General features: G+C 42.7%; 2 protein-coding genes across 7 annotated transcripts in view; one reads left to right on the top strand and one right to left on the bottom strand.

Annotated features, from left to right (window-relative positions):
* Positions 1 to 2216, top strand: part of CELSR1 (cadherin EGF LAG seven-pass G-type receptor 1) — a 161743-nt gene extending 159527 nt beyond the window's left edge. For all 6 annotated transcript variants that reach the window (XM_033058071.1, XM_033058070.1, XM_033058067.1 and 3 more), the window contains one exon: positions 70 to 2216. In XM_033058071.1, coding sequence (XP_032913962.1) covers positions 70 to 94 — 25 coding nt within the window. In that variant the 3' untranslated portion in view covers positions 95 to 2216. The remainder of the gene's footprint in view (positions 1 to 69) is intronic.
* A 9560-nt stretch (positions 2217 to 11776) lies between these two features.
* On the bottom strand, positions 11777 to 23133 carry TRMU (tRNA mitochondrial 2-thiouridylase). Its single transcript, XM_033059038.1, is given in 12 exon segments — positions 11777 to 12201; positions 14182 to 14264; positions 14499 to 14643; positions 15681 to 15781; positions 16703 to 16769; positions 17280 to 17333; positions 18293 to 18465; positions 19601 to 19723; positions 20280 to 20386; positions 22504 to 22577; positions 22579 to 22670; positions 23046 to 23133. Coding segments are annotated over 12 exon segments (1254 nt in total). The 3' UTR covers positions 11777 to 12054.
* Positions 23134 to 23307: the final 174 nt, after the last annotated feature.

Here is a 23307-nt window from a genome sequence, read left to right as displayed (position 1 = left end):
TTTGGGTGGAGTGGTTTGCCTGTGCCTGTTCAACCCTAAGCCTGCATGATCACTTCTTCTCACTAACAGAGGCAGTAATGAAACTTCAATTTGAACCATCAGGAAACTGTGATCACCTCTGCACTGTTCCAGCTCCTTGCCTCGAACTTCATCAGAGTGGCCACACGGCGAGGAGGGTGAGGTGGGCATTGATTCCCACATGGCTTCATGTTCTGGCAGACTCCTGCCTGCTCCCAGCTGCACTTGCAATAAGGGCTCTGTGTGGTACGCTCCTCCCATGGGAACCCATGCTGAAAACGTGGGAATGGCCACAGGGATGCAGTGTGATGGACAGATTCCTGTGCACCATGCAGACAGTGCTGCAGGGGGTGCTTGTTACAGGGGAGAACCAAGGAAAAACGCACTGTTTCCTAGTGGACCTACAGTAAGCCTAAAGACAAGCACTAGGAGGTGTCTCTTGTGGAGTTTTCACGGCTACAGCATGAGCCCTTGAGGTTTCTGACCTCTAGGGGAGGAATATCACAACAAGTGTCCTTTGGTTTCTATGCCAGCATCTCTGTCCAGCCCCCTACGGACACGTCTTAAGAAAAAAAAATCCTTTATATATATATATAAAAAGTGTAGATACTTTTATATATTTTGTATGGTGTTGCTAAAGACAAAGTTCCTTTGTATATTTTACATTTATACTGATCTTCTTAATTTGATAATAGGAAATCAATTAAAAAGATGTTTTGATATTTTTTATATGAACATTGCACAATTTTACTTGAATTTGGCGTTTGATAAGTAACTGAGGTTTGCATGGAAGCCACCTTCAGACACAATGCAGTTTTCAAAATAATACAGTAAAGATTACATCAAAATCCATGACTGTAATTTAAAAGCTTTGTTAACAGATTTTGGAACACTTATAAGGGCACAGTATGTTTTTCTCATAAGCTCTTCTAAAACCCACCATTTTTTTTTCATTTTTTGGTATTTTGATCTCTTCTCACAAGTGCATTGAAGTGTTCAGGAACTGAACTTCGGGACTACACATATCTTTGTGTAAGGTTTCAACACAGTCCTTGTCTGGAAGAAGTTAAATCAGTATTTCCCTTACCAAGAACAAGAAAATAATTGGTATGATTGTGTGGTAGGTTTTGACCTTGGTCTGGCTCTGCAACAAACCAGCACTCTGCGTGTCCCAAGGAGAGGGCACTCCTCCCATGGATCAAGGTCTGCCTCAGGTGTGGGGGTTTTTTCTCTTTTTTGCTCACTGGATTCAGCACATTGCTAATCAAAGCAGAAATACATGACTTAAAAGCAGATTTGACTGCCCAGCTCTAACAAACTCCTGCTCTTCTTGATATTTCAAAAAGCTCATGGATGGCTTAAGGTTTCATGTTTCCCACAAAATGTGCTGGTTTCACAAGTATAGAAAAGTTAAGTGTGACCTGTCTGCTGTCTTCACCTTCCTGCAATGTTTACAAAAAGAGGAAAAGTAAGCTGTGAAAAAATTTGCATCCAGCAGTGTGAGGCAGAGCTCAGCCAGTGGCTCCCATGGTGGGAATAGGTGACTCCAAGGATGACAGTGGTGAGCCTGTGCCTGCTGTCTGCCAACAAGGCTTTCAGGAGCTCCTTGCTCACCATAGCAGCCCTTTTGGGAAAATATTGGCTATGGTTTGTGCAAATGGGTGTGAAGGGAAATAAACAGAAAATCGTTGAGGAGTTGAGGAAAAGATGAGAAACTGTATACTGTAATCTCGGTTTCATTATATTCTTATGCATTTTCAAAGTATCAAGGAGGCCTTTGGAAGGGGAGAGGCAGGAAAAAAAGCTGTTCCTTTAAAAATTATGCAACACACTCTGTGACATTTTCAGACAGAAAAGAAAATTTTGAATGTTTTAAGGGTCTGGCACTTGGCTGTGTGCTCAGGCATTGTGTATAACCCGTGCTAGTTGTTCTTACATCTGTGTATGTATATTTTGTCCCAGTGAGATGTAGGTAGTTTTTATTTTGATCAGAATTGTCGCAGTAAATGAGGGTCAGTTGTATTAATGACAAAAAAATTAAAACCTATTTTTATGACTTTTTAAAAGCTTTATGGCAGATTAGACACTGGAAGTTTGTTTGTTTTTTTTAACAAATGTATATTTATTAATGTGCAGAACACTGGAATTGCATCACAGATGAAAGGAGAATTTACAATAAATTAAGAAATTTTTTTGAATTTGTATTCTTCCTCTGGTGGTTTATTTTTAAGTGCAGCATGGATGATGAGAGTCCAAATGGCATTTCCTGGGGATTAGCAGGAGCAGGAACATACAGGTACCCATCTCTCACTGAGGCAGCAGAGGCTGTAAAGCACCAAACAGCCAAGGCACACCCCCTTGCAGCCCAGAGCCCTGTGCTGGCACAGGATGCCACAGTGCGTTCCAGTCCAAACCTGTGGAATTCTTCAGATGTGGGAAATGGTCCATGGGAGAGAAATGCCCTCTGCTAACCTGGAGCAGAGCAGATCACCAGGAAAGCATCAGATTGAGAAGAGGACGTGTGAGAGCAGCTTGAGGGGAGTGGCAGCCAGCCCAGCCCACGACAGCCTGCAGGGAGTGACAAGAGCCTCTGGGACGGTCTGGGCTCTGTCCTTGGCTCTCCTAAGCCAGCTGAGGCCAAGCCAGGGTCCTGCTCATTCAGTTCTTTCCAGACTGTTATGCAAGTCCTCATTCATGCATCTCACAAGGCACAGGAGTGACCTGCACGTGTCTTGTCAGCTTTCTGGAAATAAAAGTATTTTTCAGTGTCAATTGGCCAGTGTGAAGCCAGGTGGAGAGAGCCTGGCTACTGATTTAGGACAAAATCAAATCTTCAGGATCTTCGGTTTGGAAACAGCTCTGGCAAAACACTAAACAAACCCAAGTAATTATCCCAAAGAGAAACTGTTTTTAGTTTCATTATACAAGTGCATTGTTTGGTGGAACACTGAGTTTTTTTCTCACGTATTAGTTCACCATTCTGTGGAGAAGCAGAAATAAGCCTCAGGCTTTCACATAAGCAGGTTAGTTAAGGGAGAGACCAGGCTGTGATCCTGTCTCCAGCAGCCACCTACAGCATATGTTTAGGAAAAGAGGATTATCAGCCACACATAAGTGGCAAGGTGGCCCCAGCAGGGTCCACAGCCCCCAGCTCTGCAGATCAGGGCTTCCCAGAGGGAGGGGTTGTGCTTGTCTCCAGCATTTCCCTCATACATCTCCCATGTTGTTTTGGATCCATTTAAACTTCTAGTACACGGTGGGTTGACTGATTCAGTCACAAGCTGCAAGAAAAATTTCTTCCTTCAGCTTCATTCCTGCCCCTACAATGGATACCTTTGTTGCTTGCAGCAGGAGAGGCAGTGAGAATCATCTTTCAGTCCCCTTCTCCAGGTCAGAGAGACAGGCTCTGTCCTAGAGCACATGAGTAATCTCTTTCCAGCTGGGCAGCTTGGATCTCTGTAACTCTTCCACGTGCAGAAACACTGCTGTACCTTTTACCCTTCCTTCTTCAACCCATTACCACATCAACTATAGCCTTTTTGGTGGTGGCAGGGAGAGAAGAGACAAGAGCAGTCCACAAAATGCAAGCAGTAGGCCTGCCTACACCCACTAAAAAAGAAATAATTTTAAAAATTTCCATTTCATTCACTTTTCCTGTCCTAATATTTACAATTATATTTGACCTAAGCAAATTGTAGAAAAAAATTCCGTAAGAGATGCACCACTGGCAGCAGCATGGCATGGTAAGGCTGCAGTAACATAAGCAGTCATGAAGCCCAGCTCCTTCAACAACTCAATATACTCAAATAGATTCAAATATACTCAGGGGTCTGTCTAAAAGTGCTAAACAATAATTCCAGTGGAATTGCCAGTAGCCTGCAATAGCATTTCTGAGGATGATGAGTTTTTCTGAATCCTTATGCCATGCTTAGGCACACAGCCTGCTCAGCTGCAGAGGATGCTCCTGCCAAGATCTGGGGATCACAGAAAGGTCCCCAGCAGCCCTGGTGAGATATCACCTCTGTCACTCCAACACCACCAGCAGTGCCAGGAGCACTCTGGGATCCATTTGGGTCTCACAGCCTCTCCTGCAGAGGTTCTGCCCTGCCTTTGTGCTCCTGTTCTCACAAGTACAACTCGCTTCTCCTCCCTAAAAGGAACAATTTGTACTGGACTCATTTTCCATTTCAATTTATTGATTTTTGGATCCATCCTCCAGTTTCTCCTGCTCATTTTGGATTTTAGTCCTGCCCATGAGGATGCCTGGAGGCAGCATCTGCAACCTTTACAAGCTACCTTTTATTTCATCATTCAAACCATGAAAGGAAATATCAAGCAAAACTAAGCCCAAGAGGGCTTTTCTAACACTTCTTTTCTTGCCAAGCAAGTTTTGCACCTACCTCATATCGATTAATGTCAGCTGCACTGACAGTGTTTTGTGTATGAGAATAGAGTGTGGGGAAGTATCACACCATTTACTGAAGACATGTTCCATCTGCTGCTGCTGCCCCTTTATTCACTGTGCCAGGCACTGTATTAAAGAAAATTAGATTAATCTGAAGTGTGTGTGTGGCAAAGAGACCCTGTTATTTCATTATTGTCTTCTAAATACTTCAAAGCATTTGTAAGTGCCCCCAGGAGCCCTCCAGAGCTCTGTGCTGTGGTGGTGTGTCCCCTTCTGCCTTGGCCAGACATCTGCTGCTGCCATCCCTCTGCTCAAAGATACTTCTGAATAGAGTATCCACTCCTTCAAACTCAAATTTGCATAGTCTGAACATACTGTTTTTATTTGAAGGGAAGCCCAGACTGATTTCTCTGTGGACTGATGCTTCGTGGAGGTGCTGTGAGAGAGCTTCACCTCTCTAGAAATACAACAGTTTGCAAAATCACCAATCCCTTGGGCTAGTGTGTAGGAAAACTTCTTGCTTTTGGTCTTTTGATGGAAGTTCTTCAGAAGTTCATCTTGAATGATCTTGTTTGCATGTTCAGCCTGAATTGTGCTTTGCATCTGGAGAACATAGAGTTGGGTCTGTGTTGTTGTTAGACATTCATATACTCAGGAACCAGGGAGCATGGGAAGTCCTGTGTATGTATAAACAGGGCAGCTGAAGGCAGAGACCTTGTGAATGATCCATCCCCTTCAGCTTGGGAACATCCCACTGAATCCCATACAAAGCAGCAGCTGCTGTGAGTGGGAGCCAGCAAAGTGAACAAGTTTCCAGGGGAAACAGTAAATTGGGCATTGATTTTGAGAAAAATCAATACCTATAATCACATACTTATTTCCTGAATAAAACAAACAGAAACCTAGAATGGTTAACTCCTTCAGTTACAGATGCACAGGTTTCAGGGATGGAAAGGATCAGGGAAAAGCCCAGTTGGCTTAGGGGCTTTAGGGGTTAGGGTTCATACTGCTGGCACAAAATGGCCAAATGGGAGTGAGCAGGTGGTCAGGAGGGACCGAGCTGCCATCAAAGCACTCCTGACACAGCTTTCTCCACACTGATCTTACCTAGGCTACGCCAAGCACAACCCCAGAGCAGCTTGTGTATTTTCCTTCTCACTCACTCAGTGACAGGGCAGGTCCTCCTGTGTCACTTCCCTGTGGGCAGATCCGTGACAGAGCCAGTGCCATCACAGCTGAGGGGAACCCAAAGGGGCTTCTGACAAGGCTGTGCCTTTGCTGGAGCAGAGCAGCAACAAGGCATTTCTGTTTCTTGCAGAGTTTGCCTCTGTGGTGATACACAGACACACCATGCATCCCTTGGGATTTTCTGCAAGCTCCATCTGTGTTAAACATGCCTCTTAGGAGGTTTAACCCTGGAGCTTCAAGCCTGGCCTCTGCTGGGCTGGCTGTCCGTGGCAGGTGCTCAGCAGCATTAGCTACAGGAAGCCCATTGTAATTAAAGGGTTGGACAGTTGTGGCGAGAAGCACCAGAGCAGAGCTGCCTGCTCTAATTCCCTGGATCAATCTATTGTGCTTAGACAGTATTTACATCTTTCTTCTGATCCATCAGTGATGCTCTCCTCTGGCCTCAGAAAGAAGGCAGCTTGCAGGGAGCCACCTTAAAAGTCATCAGTCTCAGCTCTCAGTCATCAGTCTCAGCTCTCCTCTCAGTATGGAATTCCCCTGCTTGCTCTGCAGTTCAAGCACCACTGTTGCATTGCAGTGCAGAGGAGACACACCACAAGAGGACAGTCTCTGCTCCATGAAATGGTTCTGTCACAAATAAGGATCAACACCTGGCTACCAACCAGTTCACAGATTCTTCTTGTGCTGTATCCTTCACCCTAAAAGGTAGGTGTAAAACTAACTCAGTGTAACAATCTTATACCATGAAACACCTTTAATATTTAAACCCAGCATAGATTATTCTGATTTATTTCTAAAGGTGTTACTACATGAGTAAGAACTAATAGTATGTAAAGTAGTTTTCAATTTAAAAGCCACACCTGAAAGCTTTCAAACTTGTAATAGATTGATCAAATAGTTTCACTACCTACAGCAAATTTGCTAACAGCCATGGAGCTGTTGGTGTGACTACAGAAGGCCTATAAAGTCTTCCTTCATGTACTCTCAGAGAGAAGAGAGAAAAATGTGTGAAGAGTAGTTAAGTAACTAAATTAATATAAAAACTACATTTAATCCAGCACCAATCTGAAATCCACCAGATGCTACATGGCTAGTTATCCTATTTTTGCATACTAGTCAATTTTATACTTACAATCCATCCTTCTTTGCTGTTCATGGTTTCATACAAAGCCTCATCCAGTGTAATGAGACCATACCAGAGCAGCTGGGCTTGCTTTGCCACCAGGCAGGAGCTGCTGCAGGCTGGGGAATGCAGCCTTTGGGAATGACAGATTTACAAAGAGATCTGTGCTACCCTTTTTTAGATGCAAATTTCACTGAAGTCCTTCAAATGAGAGAAGAAATGTTCCATCACTGGTTTTCACTCAGTCTCTCCTGAGTTGCCCTGAGAAGTGGGCACAGCCCAGGGTTTCCCTGCTGGGCTGGTGTTCATCAGCCCTGGAGAGCACAGCAGACTGGGAGGCAGACAGGAAATCTCTGCAGTACCTGCCAGAGAGGAGAGGAGCACATGGCACATCTTCCCTGCTCCCAAGGACACGGCTGAACTTCCTGTCTCTGCTCTGGTCAAACTTCATTGAAATAAAAAGAACTGGATGCACGGAGGGATGAAACAACTGGCTCCCAAAAGTCAGTGCTACATGCATCTTGAGTCTCTTTCCTCCCTAGGGCATTCTTGGAGAAAAGGAAGAATTCACCATTTGTCTAGGAATCCAGCTTGAAGGTTTTTTGATACAACCCAGATGTCCCATCTGCCAGCCAGAACTGTCACAAACATAACTTGCAGATTACATCCAGTGATACCTTGGGTTTTAGCTTTTATATTTTTCAGATTCTCTGCTGCTTAGTGTGTAACTCTGAAACTTCATATTAGGTGTTGGCAAGTTCTCTTCATAGGGTAGTTTAGACAAAACAATCCCTTCCCAGCTAGAGAATCAAGGACACCCAATACCCAAAAAGCAGAAATAACAGCAAAGGGAAGGGGGCAAGCCAGGGAGCTGAGACTTCATAGCCTGGGGCTGTGGTTGGACAATTGACCCCAATATGTAGATGAACCAAAACTTATAAAAGTGTAAAAACTCGTGACCAGGATCTGTCTTGGATTTGACTTGGGTGTAGCTCTGCTGGGCTCTTGCAGTGCCCAAGGTGTATCCTTTCAATAAATACCTATTTTATATATTTTGCTCTGTCTAATCTCTGCTGCAGGTCAGCCTTTCCAAGCATCACCAGTTCATACAACCCCAGAGACACAAACCCAGGAGCCCTGCAGGAATGCAAAGCTCCAGAGGAATTTCTGAGCCCCCCCAGCACTTCTGGAGAAATCCAGGACAGAGTAGTCAGGTCACTTTTCTCCTGATGTATCTGCTTACTGGAAATAGGTCTGGTGCTTTTTGCCACAGAGACTGATATGCTGTAATTACAATGCTGGTATTTTCATGGGATCCTCCTCAAGAGATGGTGCTATTGAATGGGAAAAGTGCCACTGAATTACCAAAGTTCAGGGCAGGGCAGCCACCCAAAAAACCTTAATTTCTCCAGGAAGGGTCTGTTTAAGGAGTATCTGTCCATGTTTTTCATTGTTTCTAGGACCTTAAACTTGCAGAATGAGTTGGAAGCTTATTTGTACTGAAGAAATTACTCTGTATGCTGCAAACCTGCACAGAATGAGGAGTCCATTCACTTTTTGCTTTCTCATTTCTGTAGCTGGTGCTATGCCTGTAGTAAAAAGCAAGACATTTAAAAAAACCTCAGAAGTCACTATTTATCAGAACCCTCACATATTCAAAGGGTAAGAATCTGGTACTGGTTCTCAAGAGGAAAACAAATAAATCTCCCTTTTACCTCTACCCATTCAAGCTCCAGATGAAATTTCAGAGTGACCAGGAAACAAATAAGTTTCACAGCCTGGCACAGGGAAGAAGGCAGGCAGGACCTGAACTCTGAGGAAGAAGTGTGTGTTTTCCCTGCTGCCAGGGATCACTGGCCTGATCTGTAGCATGGTCTCTGACCAGCCCCAGTGAGAGTTTGGCTCTAAAAGGTGCTGCCTCTCAGCCAGCTCATGGCTGTGCTGACATGCCTGGACAGCTTTATCCCTGCCGTGAGCAAACTCACCGAGGGGCAAGTCTTCCAGTGGATTGGCTCAGCAAAAATCTAAAACAGGGGAAAACTCACAATTACAGATGTGCTAATTGCCACCATTTCCCAGCAATGCTGCCCACGGCTGGCAGGGATGGCCGTGATGCCCTGGTGCCTCCTGGTGCTCCAGCTGGAAACGGCACATCACTCCCCTGCATCGCTGGTGTGTACCACCTTGGTGTGGTTATCGCCTTTGTCAGAGATCATTTCACTTTGTTCAATGCTTTAAAGCATGTCAATATGTATAAATGCAGAGAAAACGTTTTTAAATTAAACTCGAGGCTGTTTGATGGCGCTGGGATCCCCCTGCAGTTCATTGTGGCTGCAGAACCCAACGGAGTCCTGTGCAGAGCAGGGACAGCAGAGACTCCCCAGCCCTTCTGTGCAGAAGCCTCCAAGCTGAAGGGGCTCTTTTGGGCAAAGAGAGGTTAGAAAATTCTGTTTTGGGAATAAAGGTGGAAGGGGAAATTGTATCCTTTACTCTGAAACAGCATGACCCAGAAATCCTGGCACAGAGGCTGTGCTGTGAGCCTTCACTCCAGTCCCATCTCATTGCCTTCAGGGAGGGACTGCACAGGAGACTGCACACACTCATCCCCAGCTTCCAGGGGGAGCTCAGCCTTGTCCATAGGGGCTGGATTCAACATATAGATATTGAATATATATATTTAAATTAAATATAGAATAGATATATATTTAATATATAAAAATACACATTTAAATGCTGCATCCAAAAAGTTGTTTTGGTTTTTTTCTTTGCTTGTAAGTATCTTAAAAATATAGACTACTCTAACAAGGAGGAAGGGGATAAAGCTTTATAAAAACAGTTGTTTCCCCTGTGGTTTGCATCTAAAGAGAGAAAGCAGCTAAAGAGAGTGAATGCTCACTTTTGAAATGGAAGGATGACAGCTTCTGTCAGCCCTAAAAGCTAATACAAACACTAGGAGCCAATGCTTTTACTGCTGGACTGCAAATACTGTGCTGCCATAGTGCAAATGAAATCCTTCACCACACCTGTGCAACATCTCAGTGCTCCAGAGCTCCTCAGCAGGTGAAGACAGAATCACAGGACAGCCCTGCTCTCCTTGCATGGGGACACTTCTGCTCCAGCACCAGCTGGGGCAGGAACACTGCCAGCATGGAGCAAAACCAGGAGTGCAATTTAAACAGGTTTTACACAAGCACTTCTGGAATAAAACTGCACTTGGAGTGCAATTTTCAAGCCATTATACACTCAGAAACACAGGTTCCAACTATATTCACAGAGCACAACAGAGATTTCAATTCAGACCCAGCCTCAGCTGACATGAGTTGCGGTTTTTCAGTTACATGATCCTAATCTTGTTATCACATTTTCTACTTTGGAAGGAAAAACTCCTTTTCTAAATAGTTATGTATGTGACTCTTTGAAACCAAATATTTCAAGACCTGAAAAGCTTAATGACAACTTGAAAGTGAAATCACCTGTTGCAATTTGTTGCCCAAAGTGGCAGAAGAAACGACCAAAAAAAGTGAAATGCCAATGCATTTTAAAAAGCACATTGATGCTAATCTTCTGCAATAGATATAATAAAGAAAATTGACCTGCCAGACTTCCTTTACCCCATTCAAGCTTAATCTTGGCCAAATTCCAGCCTTGGCAAAGGTTCTGTGAGCAACGGTGTCAGTGATGGTCCCTTAGAGGGCACACAGCACCAACCTCTGCTCCCACCTCACTCCTTTACCTCCCTCTTCCAAGCAGTTTGGAAATGCTGGTTTAAACACACAACTATGGTACTGCTGGACAGCCTCCAGTGAAGCATCCCATGCAAGAAGCTGTTTGCAATTTGAAAGGCACTCCTAGCTCACAGCAGTGTGGTGTGGTTCACTGGGAACAAGAGCTGCAATCACTCCATGTCAAAGGGCTTTGCTAGTCGTTATGGCAAGAGACTGAGCTGCAGCCTCCACCCTTCTCTCAGACAGTGAATCTGTACTAACCCAACATTGTCCATATTCACCTCAGATGAGGACTCCTTCAGCAGAACCATGAAGTTTCACCCCTGATGATAATAATCAAAGTTGTCTGGGCCTATAAAGTGAATGGAGACCTTTACTGGAGAGGTTTCCACCAAAGAGCAGCATGTTAGCTTCTGAATTTTCTGCATTAGCCATCCTGGATTATTGCTGTGTCCAATGTTAAGGATGCTTAAACAAAAAGAGGGAAGCAGAGAATATAATCAAAAGCCTCTGTTCTGCAGGTGCTGTAGCAGACATTCATGGCATCCAATGCCAGCTGTGCTACAAACCTTGGTTTGGTTAACCATGGTTAACTTTTCCTGCTATGAGGCACTGGCTCAGCAGCTCTCAGCAAACCTGGGATCTCACTGCCAGTTAAAATCTCAAAATTCTACACCACCAGGAAGCCCTGCTCCTGCACAACTGTACTCCAGGAACTGTTACCTTCTGCTACCATGCTGAAAGACAGGAATTCATTTTTGCTAACTTGCTGCAATTAAGTTTTATTACAAGCTTGGAGTATCCTCAATATGCACCCAATCTTTATAAAACTACCCAATTTTGATGGAGTATTCAGCTCTTCCTAAGAGCACTCCATTTTGAGACATGGCAAGATCCAATCATTATCAGGTCCATACTGATGCACAATAAGGAAATCCCTGTGAATTTGCATTTTTCTCAAGCACAACAATGCATTCTCTTCTCCAGAAGATAAACCAAACAGCCTTAGACCTCAGCAGTCAACAGAAAATTAGACAGTTGTGTGAAAACATTCAAGACTGTTAAGCCCCTGAGATTTGTAATTCTGATATATGTAAACATCTGATGAGACTACTTAACACAGTTTAAGAATCCAAAACATTTTTTATAAAACTATGCAAAATGAAAAATAAGTATCTGTTGCCTGGAGTTCATTCCAAATGCTGAACTTAAACATCATTAATTCCTCTTCCAGAGTTCAAAGCACACATATTTAGTGCAAAATAACATATGTACTTTACTAAGGACAGGTACCTTTAAGTAAGGGAAAAAAAAGCATTTCACATACACAGAGGAGATAGATTTATTATTTCAGACATGATTTTTGTATTAAAATTCTTGTATGTAAAACTACTATTACAGAACACCTTAGGATACGTAATAACATAAACAGCACCATACAGTCCAGCAAAATTGCTGGCTTTAAACTCCTTCAGTGCTAACAGTCAAGAGCTGTGACTCTCTGGTTAACTGGTCTTAAGAACCACATTTATTACAGTTTTTATTGTTCTCAGGCAGCAAATTCTCCAAAGTCCTTCAATAAACAATCCCAGGTGTTATGTTGCTGGTTCTATTTTATCAATCTCTTCCTTCTTTGGGCTGTCCTCTCGGTTTTTGCCCTGTTGCAAGGTATACACTGATGGGCCTATCCTCAGGATCTTCCCACTGCCCAGGCACTCGTCTCCCTTGTAGAACACAGCAAACTAGGAGATAAACACAGAGAGAGTCTTTTTAGCAGCTGCAACAACCATGGTGAGCACCTGCAGGCTGTGCAAGACATGCTGGACGGTGAGCAATTTCTATCTGTTCTGTATAAATCTTAAAAAAAAAAAAAAACAACCCAAAACAAACAAAACCCCCAAATTACAGAGAATTTGTAGGCTCATGTGAGTGTAAATTTACAAATGTGTTGGTGGAAATTTAATCATAAATTTCTACAAGGCTATCTCAAAACTCTTCAGTTACTGAGTGGAATGGATTGTGCTGGAAAGTTTCCTTTCCAAAGGTGATGACATGCATAAGATCACCTTCATCTTCTCTGACCTTCCCCAGAAAACTGTGCCCAGCCTACAGTGGCACTTGTCAAGATAGGTAGGGGACCCAGGACTGTGGCAGCAACTGGAGCTTCCTGATGTGCTCAGCAGGCTCCTGAAGGAGAGGGCAGCCCAGCCTTCCAGCCTTGTCTCACTACCTGGCAGTACAGAGCCTGGTTACAGGCTCAGCAGCTCCTGGCACTCAGGGGCTTCTCACACCTCTCATAAGCTCTGGCTGGATTATTCTCAGCTTCTCTCCATTCTCAGCCAATTTTCCTCCTGATGTGTCCCATAGGTCCCCAGGTACTGAGGAGGATGGGTAGAACTTATGCTGGCAGAAGAGATGCAGGGAATGCTTGAGAGCCAGTGTGCTGGAATGTGATGGAGTATCTTTATACTGGCAATGTTAAAAGGCATCCCTGTTAGGCACAGCACCTCTCCTCAGCTCTGTATAGGACAATGGAATTCACCAGACAGAGTCTCACTAAACAGATTTGAACACTAAACCCATATTAAGCAGGCAATTACCAAATTAATGCCTTTTAAAATCTATTTCTTGCAAACAACAACAGCTTCCATTTCTGCATATACAACTGATGACCAGAGATGCTTCCATGTACTTCTAAAATTTGTAAGCAAGTTTCTTGGACCATACAAATAATAACAGATCATTTAAAACTAGAAACAATCTCCCTGAAAATAGTTGACAAATAGTAAAAATAGAGCTAACCACTCTCACATGCAAATAAATTAATTACAGTAATTTCACGAATACAAGCCGCACCAATTTGACCAAAATTTTGGTGGAAACCCGGAAGTGCGGCCAATATTCCGGGGCGGCTAATACATTAACAAAATTCTAAAAGCTGCCAACACGGAAGTGAGAGCCCGCGGCAGCCCCAAGCCAAGCTGGAGCCCGGCCGGCCCCGGCAGAGGTGGGAAAGCCTGGCAGAGGCGGGGCCAGCAGTGTGGGGGGCGGGCGGCAGAGCCTGAGCCAGCAGGGCGGGGCAGGGGGGCGGCAGAGCCCGGGCCAGCAGGGCGGGGGAGCCCGGGAGAACTGGGGCTAGCAGTGCAGGGGAGCATGGCAGAAGCAGGAAGGCCGGCGGGTGGGGCTGCCTGGCAGCGGGGGAAGCCCAGCAGAATCGGGGCCAGCAGCGTGGGGGAGCCCGGCGGTGCGGGGGCCTGCAGTGCCGGCCAGGGCGAGGAAACGCGGCGGCGGTGCAGACGGGAGGGGGCGGCCGGCGAGCCTGGCGGCGGCGGCGGCACCACCCGGCCAGCCCCGCCGAGCCGTGGCGCTGAGCTGGGCCACCCGGCCCCGTCGGCAACCATGAGCGGGCCGAGCCTTCCTGGCCCCGCCCCGAGCCAGTAAAGCCCGCTATGCCGCGATCCTGTTACTAATTGGCCAATTTGTGAAAGCTGCGCAGGGATTCTCGCGACGAACGAAAGTGCGGCTAATATTCGGGGTGCGGCTTATCTATTGACAAAGACAGCAACATTGTCGAGGCACCGGGGGTGCGGCTTATAATCCGTGCGGCTTGTATTCGTGAAACTACTGTACTTTGCCCCAGCTAATAAAAAAAGCTACTCTGTTTTATTAGCCAGAGAAGGTAAAACACAAAAATGGAAGGAAAACAACTTCTAATAACTTACCTGTCCAGGTGTGATAGCTCTTGCTGGCTTCACTAATGTTACCCACACACTCCCATCTTGGTTTAGAGTCAGGACACAAGGCACTAGAGCAGAAAATGGTCAAACACCTGAAGTTAACCATTATGTTCACATTAAAGAAGGAAAATTGAGGCTAAAACAGGTCTAAGTCAAGATACCACAGCACAGAATTGTTTTGCAAGACTGCAGAAACAGGAGGGCCAAGGCAGAACCTATCCACTATTACTGTAGAACTACACCAACACACTACCAGAGTTTCACAAAGTGAGCAAGCCAAAAGAAAAACAAGGTTTGACTACCCAGTGCCATCTGGTGCCGAAATCTGAAATGACATTCCATCATCTTCTCTCTAACGAGCTCTGCTGGAGGCTCCTCTGCTATCCAGTGCACTCGGTTTGTCCGCAGGAGGTCTCTGTACAGAGCAGGGTGATCTCTTGATGGTGCCTTAAAATACATTTATTTATTTATTGCTGATGTTTTTGCTAAAAAGCATGAAACTGAAGTTCATTAAAGTGAAGCATGAAATACAGAAAATGCATCAAGCCATAGCAAAATTAAGGCAATATGAGCAGGGAAGCGAACACTTATCAGCACTTAACTTAGGTTAAAGCAAGCCTGAATGATCTGTCAGCCTTCTACTCCTCAGAGTCATTTCTCTCTTATGTATGCTTTTCCCTTCAATTGCATTTTTGCCTTCTTGAGGCTGAGTTCAGAAATCTGACCTTCTTTATCCTATCTCAACAGGATGCTACCTCCCTCTTCTCCAGCTTCCCAAATGAACACCTCCCCAGCAAAGGCATTGCCTTTAAAAAACGCTGCAGGACATAAAATTTTTTCTTAGTGCCCCTGTCTGTTTCTTCTCAATTCTCATTTGATTATGGTCCTATGCACTGGCACATCAACAAGTAGCGGAACACCTCATTATAATCACATCAGTATCCACGAAGAATAACAACTACATGAACAGGAAGAAATATTATCAATGCTAGCAAGCTGCAGAAGTCTGCATCACCTCATATGATTAGCCATCAACACACTAATTACTTATTATTTATCATATATATTCTGCCTCAGTTTTCAAAATGATAAAACTGTCACTGGCTCCTCATCCTTTTACTAGAAAAACAAAGCAGCAATATATCATAAACCAAAGTAATACACATTTTATAAACCATGTCATAATAACTGAGACAAAACCATCATGCTTTAGAGTAGGAAATGAGAGCTCAGATTTGGCTGATTTTTTTCAGTATTTGCTCTTTGCTTGGAAAAACTCTATGCCAAAATCTAAAACAATTTGGTGCTCATGAAATGCCTGTTTGGAAAAGATGTTTCACATCTGCTGATGCTACACTACTTGGTTCTTGTTTCCCCCAAGAGGAAAGCCAAGAATTCTGCCCAGGTTTGGTTCACGTTCCATACAGCAGCAGTCACAAAATGCATGCATTAGTCATTTGCAAATCCAGTGTTAATTAACTCACCACAAAGACATCTCCAGTGCTGACATCTTTGTCTACAACAAACCAAGCCTCCTTGAGGCCTGCCAGCCGAGCCCTCTGGCCTATTGTGAAGAGGAACCAACCTAAAGAAATAAGAAAATAGAATGTTGCTAGCAACTTTTCATCTTATACTTAACACATTAAACACATTAATGTGTTTAATAATAATAATAATAATAATTATAATAAGAAGAACACATTAAAATCATTTCCCCAAAACTTTACAACTAAACAAAGATTAACAAACCAAGCTGTCTTAGAGAAGAGGGCTGGCCACTAACTAAACTAAGTAACTAACATCTAACTAAACTAAACTAAACTAAACTAAACTAAACTAAACTAAACTAACATCTACTTGAAATTTCATCTCTACCTGAAATGCAAACTAAAGATTACATATTAATCCATTTTAACTGTGGAATTCTTAGGTATTACAGAAGACTACATTTATTTATTTCAGTTTCAATTTGTGGGTTATCTACCACTCAGTCTCCCCAGTCTCTCTTACTTTTATGAACCAGCATAACATCCTATCATAAATTACTTGGGAGCGAAACTCAGTTCTGGCAGCTTGAACTGAGGATAGCAAAGGAAGAACACACAGGAGAAAAGGCAAAGTTAAGGTGCCCATGTTTGATAATGTCCTGCTGTGCATCACTGAGGTGCATTATCTTCTGCAAAGTTTAGGTACTAATGAATATGGAACTGAAGTACAGTCATTTTGAAGGAATTAAGGGAACAATGATCTCTTGGTATTAAAATAGCAATTAATATCAGTAGATTAATCCTAATAATTATTTGCTTTCTTGCAATACAGAACAAATAATCAAGAATCAGTTGTAGTTCAAGGCTCTACTATTGTATACAGCAAATCTTCCATAGTTTAACAAACTGAGTAAAACCTGCAGACACCTTTGGAAATTCCCAAAATTTGTCCCTCCAAACAAAAGCAGTCTTGTTCCATTTATCTAAAAGTAAGTTATTAAGGTGGGCCAGCCAATTACCTTTGTGTCTTCCCATCACCTTCTTATCTTCAATGGAAACAAAGTTACCTGGTTGAGGTTCCAAATACTACCGAAGAGGAAGAGGTAAGTCACAAGACAGCCCAAGAAAATCTCATAGTATATTTCAGATTCTGTCACTACATTCTCTTGAAGATGAAAAATAACTCTTCATGAAGCAAACTCTGCCCAAGCAACCTACTGACTCCTCCTCGATGCTGCTCTCAGAGAAAAGCAGGAAGGGCAGTCCCTATGAACAGTAATTCTAGGTTTCACTTCCCCTATCCTCAAGTATGTCAGGAGACAGCAGGATCCAGTACTTTGTCCCTCTCACATTCCAACCATTTGTCAGAGCCTGGCAGGCACAGGAGTGCATGTTCACTCCTTTTGCTCCAGAAAATGAGTGACAGCTGGTAGAGGGGCAAGATACTTCCTACAGGCTGTGGGTATCAGCTTCTAACTAGGCTTGTGACTGCAAAGGGAGGTGGGACATTGCTACTTACAGTGGGCCCAAGCTGCTAGAGGTTTTTCTATAGACAGTGTTTTAAAAACTGAACACCAGAACAAAAAGATTGCTCACCTCAAGAAGGAAATTTTCAAAGTTTCTTTTACCAATGAAACAGACCCCCATACTCTGAAAAAGAAACATAGAATTGAATACACAAAAGCAGAGGAAAAACGTTTGAAATAACGTCAATTAATAATCTGCCCAAGACTTTTTTCTCCCTCCCATGTATCCCAAACTATCTTAGGCATCTCATAAGCAAGTCCACAACATCTGCTGCAACATAGGTAAACGAATTCTGTACAGAATTAGTGAGAGCTGTAAGCACAGAAGAGGGATAATAGGAAATAGAACACCTGTTCAATAAATACATTAAGCTTAGTGACTAGATTGTATGCATATTGAAAACAGATGTCTCTTTAATATTAAAGTACAAAAGCAACAAAATGATACAGTGATGGTCCATCTCTTGAAAAAAAACCATTTTCAGAACCAAATAAGTTTCTCTTTGCCTTCCAGTTACTGCTGACATTCTTCAAACATCCATTTACTGAGGCTGAATATAAGCATGAAAAGCAATCAAGGCAGCATCAGCAACATAACTACAGCCTGCATAACAGTTCTTGAGATCGACTCATGAAGTCTGGGTTCTCAGAGAAACATAACCTTTTTTTTTAAAGAGTAACTGTGGAAAAACACTATGATCCAATTTCTAAAGACATAGTGAGAAATAATTATAAGTGAGGAAGCTCTTAAAAGCTATGGAGAATAAAGAACAAAAGTTTCTCTCTTGCTGTGATAGAGAATGCTTTCCTTTAGGCTCATAGCATCATATACATTCACCTTCATCTTAGTTCTTCTGATACAACAGCAGACAAAATACCTGCAAGCTAACTACACATCTAACCACAAGCTCCTACAAGTACTTTTAAGGAAGTAGCCAACTATGAAAAATGCTTCCCAACCTATTATATTATTCTTTCCTATCAGAAATGGACAGTTTGTCACAAGTTAAAGTTCAAAAAGTTCAGGAAAGTTGTTTTAGAGAGAAATATAAATTAAAAAAAGAGTGTTAAGTGTTACCATGCCTCTTTTTTCTTTAGCACATGATGAAGGTCATGTTCTGCTGCTATCTTCTTTACGAAACTTTTTGTTAAATCCCCTAAAGGGAAGATGGTTTTCCTCAGAGCATCCTGTGAAATCTGACTTAGAAAGAAGGTCTGGTCCTTAAAGAGGTCAGCCCCTTGGAGGAGTTTCACAGCTGCAAAGTGAAACACATAGAACATCTCAACATAACTACTATTAATAGTTCAAATTGCTTTCGTATTTTGTTTGACAAATCAACATTTCTGATTTATTATTTGCAAATATATGTTAGAGACAGTATTTTACATGTTTTTCAAAATTTAACAAAAACACTTGGAATATTTTCTCATCACTAAAATGATCTACAAGATTCTGGTTTTGTACTATGCAGAATCTTACAAAGACTTACAGTACCTCATCTATTTCAACAGTGCATGTGTCACTGGCAAGGACATTGACAATACAAAAAAACCAAAAACAACTTTCATATTTCCTGTGAAAGAGAGAATGAAGACCCAAATACTTGGAGTATACTGTTCTTCAGAAAGACACTGTTTTGCCCTGAAATCACCCTACTAGAAATCAATTATTTGAGCAATCAATGGAGTTATTACCAATGCTCAGAGACGAGAGTTTCACCTTTTTCTTTAAAATAGATTAAATCTCCTGATTACCGAGATGGAATAAAATTGGTACAATTTTTCAATCATATTCTGCCCCCTCTCTTTAAAAGTTAATAGCTCTGCTATTGTACAAACACTACTTACATGTTTCTTGACTTGAACTCAACCTACAGGCCAATAGTTCAGTCACAACTGGTGACACAAAATGTCAGTCACAGCCCATCACAAAACACATCTGTAAATCACAGTCTGTCACATAAATAGACCCTAGGTCCAGCTGAGGTCATTTCAACTTTTCAGAAGTAAAATTAAAACAAGGAAACAAATAAACCCCTTTAAGTCCAGGGGTGGACAAATGAAAGCAGAAAATCTGTAATGTAAAATCATCACTGTGGCAGTTTGCATAGCTTTAGTTTACAAGTTTTTCCCCTTTGGATATAGCATGCTTCTCACCATATATTAGACATTAATCTGACTCTTAAAACAAGAAAATTTAATGCTTGACAAGTCAGGGTCATTTTCAGTAATGTAAATACCATGTTTAACACAAACAACTGTTTACAAAGGTTGGGGTTTAAATGGTAATCATTGTGTGTAAGGTCACAAACATCTGATTCTGTGACACCAAATATAGTTTACATTTCTCTTTCATATGAGGACAAAATATGAAATAAAGACACAACTTACTATTTCTAACTTCAAAACGGTTTCTGAAAAGCTTCTGTGGTCTTTTAGTATGTTTCTGTTGAAACACTTCCTCATCCTCCAGTGAGGTCCTGGCATAATGCCCAGTAGCAATTGCATCTGCTCCTATTAGGCAAAGAAAAACCAAACATAACATAAAGGCACAAACTTGAAATTCACAGTTAAAAACACAATTGCAAACATACAGTAAGAAAAGCAGAAAGCAATGAAAGAAGAAAACCTCTAGAGAAGTCTTACACTGACAATAATTGTACTCCTGTTACTCAAATAATGCAAACTATTCACCAGCATGCCAGCACTTGTGCTTTTGTAATTTAAGGACCACCTAAGAATGTAAAACTTAATGGTCAGGTCAATGCATGTCCTTGAAATAAATTTGTTTCTACATATGAGCAACCTAATCTAGTGGAAGATGTCCCTGCCCAGGGCAGAGGAGCTGGACTAGATGACCTTTAAAGGTCCCTCCCAACCTGAACCATTCTATGATTCTTCGTGTAAAAGCAATCTTAAAACCAAATACTTCGCAATTATTGACACACTACTACAGAGATATGAGTTAGGCATGCACATGAACTTGTGTACTTCCCCACCTTTTAAAGAGTTTTTTTCTTTAAGCATTTCCACGTCACACACTCTACTGACACACTTGAAAATGCCTTACCAAGGTTATCCATAGCATAATGCAGGAAGTAGCTGAATTTGATGTGCTTGTTACACAAAATATCGGGATTAGGCGTCCTTCCCAATTCATACTCTTTTAAAAGTTCACTGTAAAATAAAGATTCAAATGTCTATCAGAATCATTAACATGCATAATACTATCAGAAACTGAGTCCCAGCCCCACAGAAGACCCAGCCACTGTAAACATTTTAGAAATACCCATTATATTTTAATGTGCAAAAAAACAATGTCTGGAAGTTTTTCTCCAAAGACCACTAAGGACAGGGTCAAATTATGACTTACAATCTTATAACCCTGCTTTATTAAATCAGTATTCCCTCTGGGCAGATGTGGTTGTCCATTGTGCACATCCTACTCATCTCTCACAGAATACTTACCTTCAGAACTAAACAACCTATTTAATTTTTCAGTGGGACAATACAGTGGTACACACCAGGAGTGTCTCAGCTACTGAGCAGACAGTAACTTCAGCTGCAATAATGTCACCACAAGCAGTCACTCATGGGGCTTAATTTTAGAGACTTTTTCTTCCTTTTTTTTTTTGCTTTCTAGAAATTCTAGAGTTTCTCAAAGTTATGTTGTAGTTTTACACTGCTGCATAATTACTTAGTATTATTCACTTGAAAACACAAAAATAATATCTAATGAAATTAAACCAGTATCCAACAATACCCTGAGATATCAGAAGGCTTTATCACTGCATCATTTTGTTTGTCAGGTTGTAGTCAGTAACCACTGCACTCAAGATGAATTAAGGGCACAGACTGGATTTAAAGGAACAACAGCAATCCTAGTATATGGTTTTATTTTTCTCCATCTGAAACAGAATAAATTGCTTCTTCCTTATCGTGTGACGTTACATTAAAAAATAGAAAATAAAGCAACATATCCCTTTTTTTCTTGAACTCCTTTTTAAAGAGCTGAATTCAACAACTCATACTAATAATTAAAGCACCTGGATCTACCCAGAGCTGCCTCCCTCTTGCTGGCTCACCGCATACTCTTATGGTACCCTAGGAGTTCTACAAAGGAGTCACCACGAAGCCACCCTCACACCATTCACACCTTCTAGTGAAGCACAGAACCAGAGAAAGGGCAATGAAGGGTGTCTACTGAATTTCTCTCTGACAGAAAGAACTGAAACAGGCTTTGCACAAACCACAGAAAAGACAAGATCTGGAACAGGTCTCGTGATAAAAGGTGTTTTATGGTGAATAGCTCTTTAAAGAGAGATCCAGAAGAGGAGTAAATTTAAGATCAGTGATGACAGTAAAGAAAAAAAGGATTCTGAAACAAACACTCGTAACAGAACGTTAGGAAGTACTCCACTAATAAACCCCAAGCAGTTTTGTAGCACTTAGTCATTCTCTCACATCAAAAGGGGAAAAATGGAGTGAACATTCCCAGGAAAGAGTTGTTTGGCTGTTTTCTTCACTGACTGTCCTAAAGCTTGGTGCTCAGCTTGATGCCATTTCAACATGCAGTACAGATAGCATGACCAGGTTATTCCTCAGTTTCATGTAAGGTAATAACAGCACTACTTAAAGGAGGATGATGAAGATCAGGGAACAATTTTTGTGTACTTGTGCCCAGTGCATAAAGATAAATTATGCTGTTTTACCAACGTGCCCCTTCTTGTCCTGCCTTCCAAGAAAATCTTTCAGCTTTTCCTATGCAGAACTTGCCTTAAAGTGCAACAACTTCACAGAAAATACGAATACTCTTTTTTAAAGAACAATTTCAGATTTGTTATAAGTTTAAAGAAGCAAGGTTATGTCACAATCATTCTGTGCTAAACTGGATTCAGCACACATTATGTAAAATGCACTGCTTAAAATTACACACACAGGCAATAACAGCACCACATTGAAAAAAAATTTTTTCAAGTTTCAGTAAGGTTGAGCCAGTACATCAGTTGCTGAAGAAATAAGCTTCAACAAAGCAATTACACATTCACACAAGGAAAAATCTCTTACTAACTAAAAAAAACCCCCAACATATTAAAAGCAAAATATAAATTCTGACCTTAAATACAAATCAGAGAAAAAAATAATTCCTCAATATTTAACAGGCTTCAGGGCTTTCTCTGAGCATTGATAAATAAACTTGCCATTGCTCATTATCTGTCCATTTCTCACTTTTCACTGTAACACAATACCACACTAATATACCGAAAGACCAGCTACGGTAAATGTGTTTCTACCTGAATACTTCATTCCAGTATTCCTTCACGTAGGAAACCTGGTGAAACGGGATATCAAGCTTCTGGCACACCCGGATAAGCATCTTCACAATCTCTGTCAACGGAGCAAGCTCCCTGCTCATCCAGAGGGTCCCAGTTCTTCATAAACACACCTGTCACCTGGTAGCCTATGAAGGCAAGAATGACTTAGTTACATTCTAACAGCCTAGACCCAAGCCTTGTGTTTCTCAAGAATGGTTTAGGTAACTGCATCTTACCCAAGATGTGAGTAGCCTGTGCTACGTTTTACAGTACAGTTACTGTACAGCTATGTTTTTTTCTCTAGGTGATGCTAACCCAGCTCTTCCAGCACCCTAACGCGACGCTAAGTCAGTCACATCCCCGCCCCCTCCTTCAGGGCCGTTTGCGGCCCCGCGGGGCCCGGCTCTCCGCGCTGTCCTGCGCGGGGACCGAGAGGCGCCGTGCGGGCCCGCAGCACGGCACAGCGCCGGGCCGGGCCCCGCCGCCCTCCCTCCGTGCCTGCCCCAGCCCCAGCCCCGCACCTCGGCGGCGCAGCAGCAGCGCGGCCACGGCGCTGTCCACGCCGCCGGACACGGCGCAGGCTACGCGGCGCCCCTGGGCCGCCAGCATGGCCCCGCCGCCGCTTCCGCCCCGCTGCGCACGGCGCCTGCGCACACGGCCGGGCCTGCAGAGCCTGCAGAGCCGCCCCCGGCCCGCACCAGGGCCCCGCACCACAGCACAGGCTCGGCCGATAAAGCAAAGCACAGAATGAAAAAGTCTCCCTTTGATTGCTTTATGTCCGTT

Source organism: Catharus ustulatus, chromosome 4 (assembly GCF_009819885.2).
Source record: "Catharus ustulatus isolate bCatUst1 chromosome 4, bCatUst1.pri.v2, whole genome shotgun sequence".
In the NCBI taxonomy this organism is placed as follows: Eukaryota; Metazoa; Chordata; class Aves; order Passeriformes; family Turdidae; genus Catharus; species Catharus ustulatus.
The sequence above is the reverse complement of the archived record's forward strand: the minus strand, read 5'-3'. Positions and strand labels throughout refer to the sequence as shown.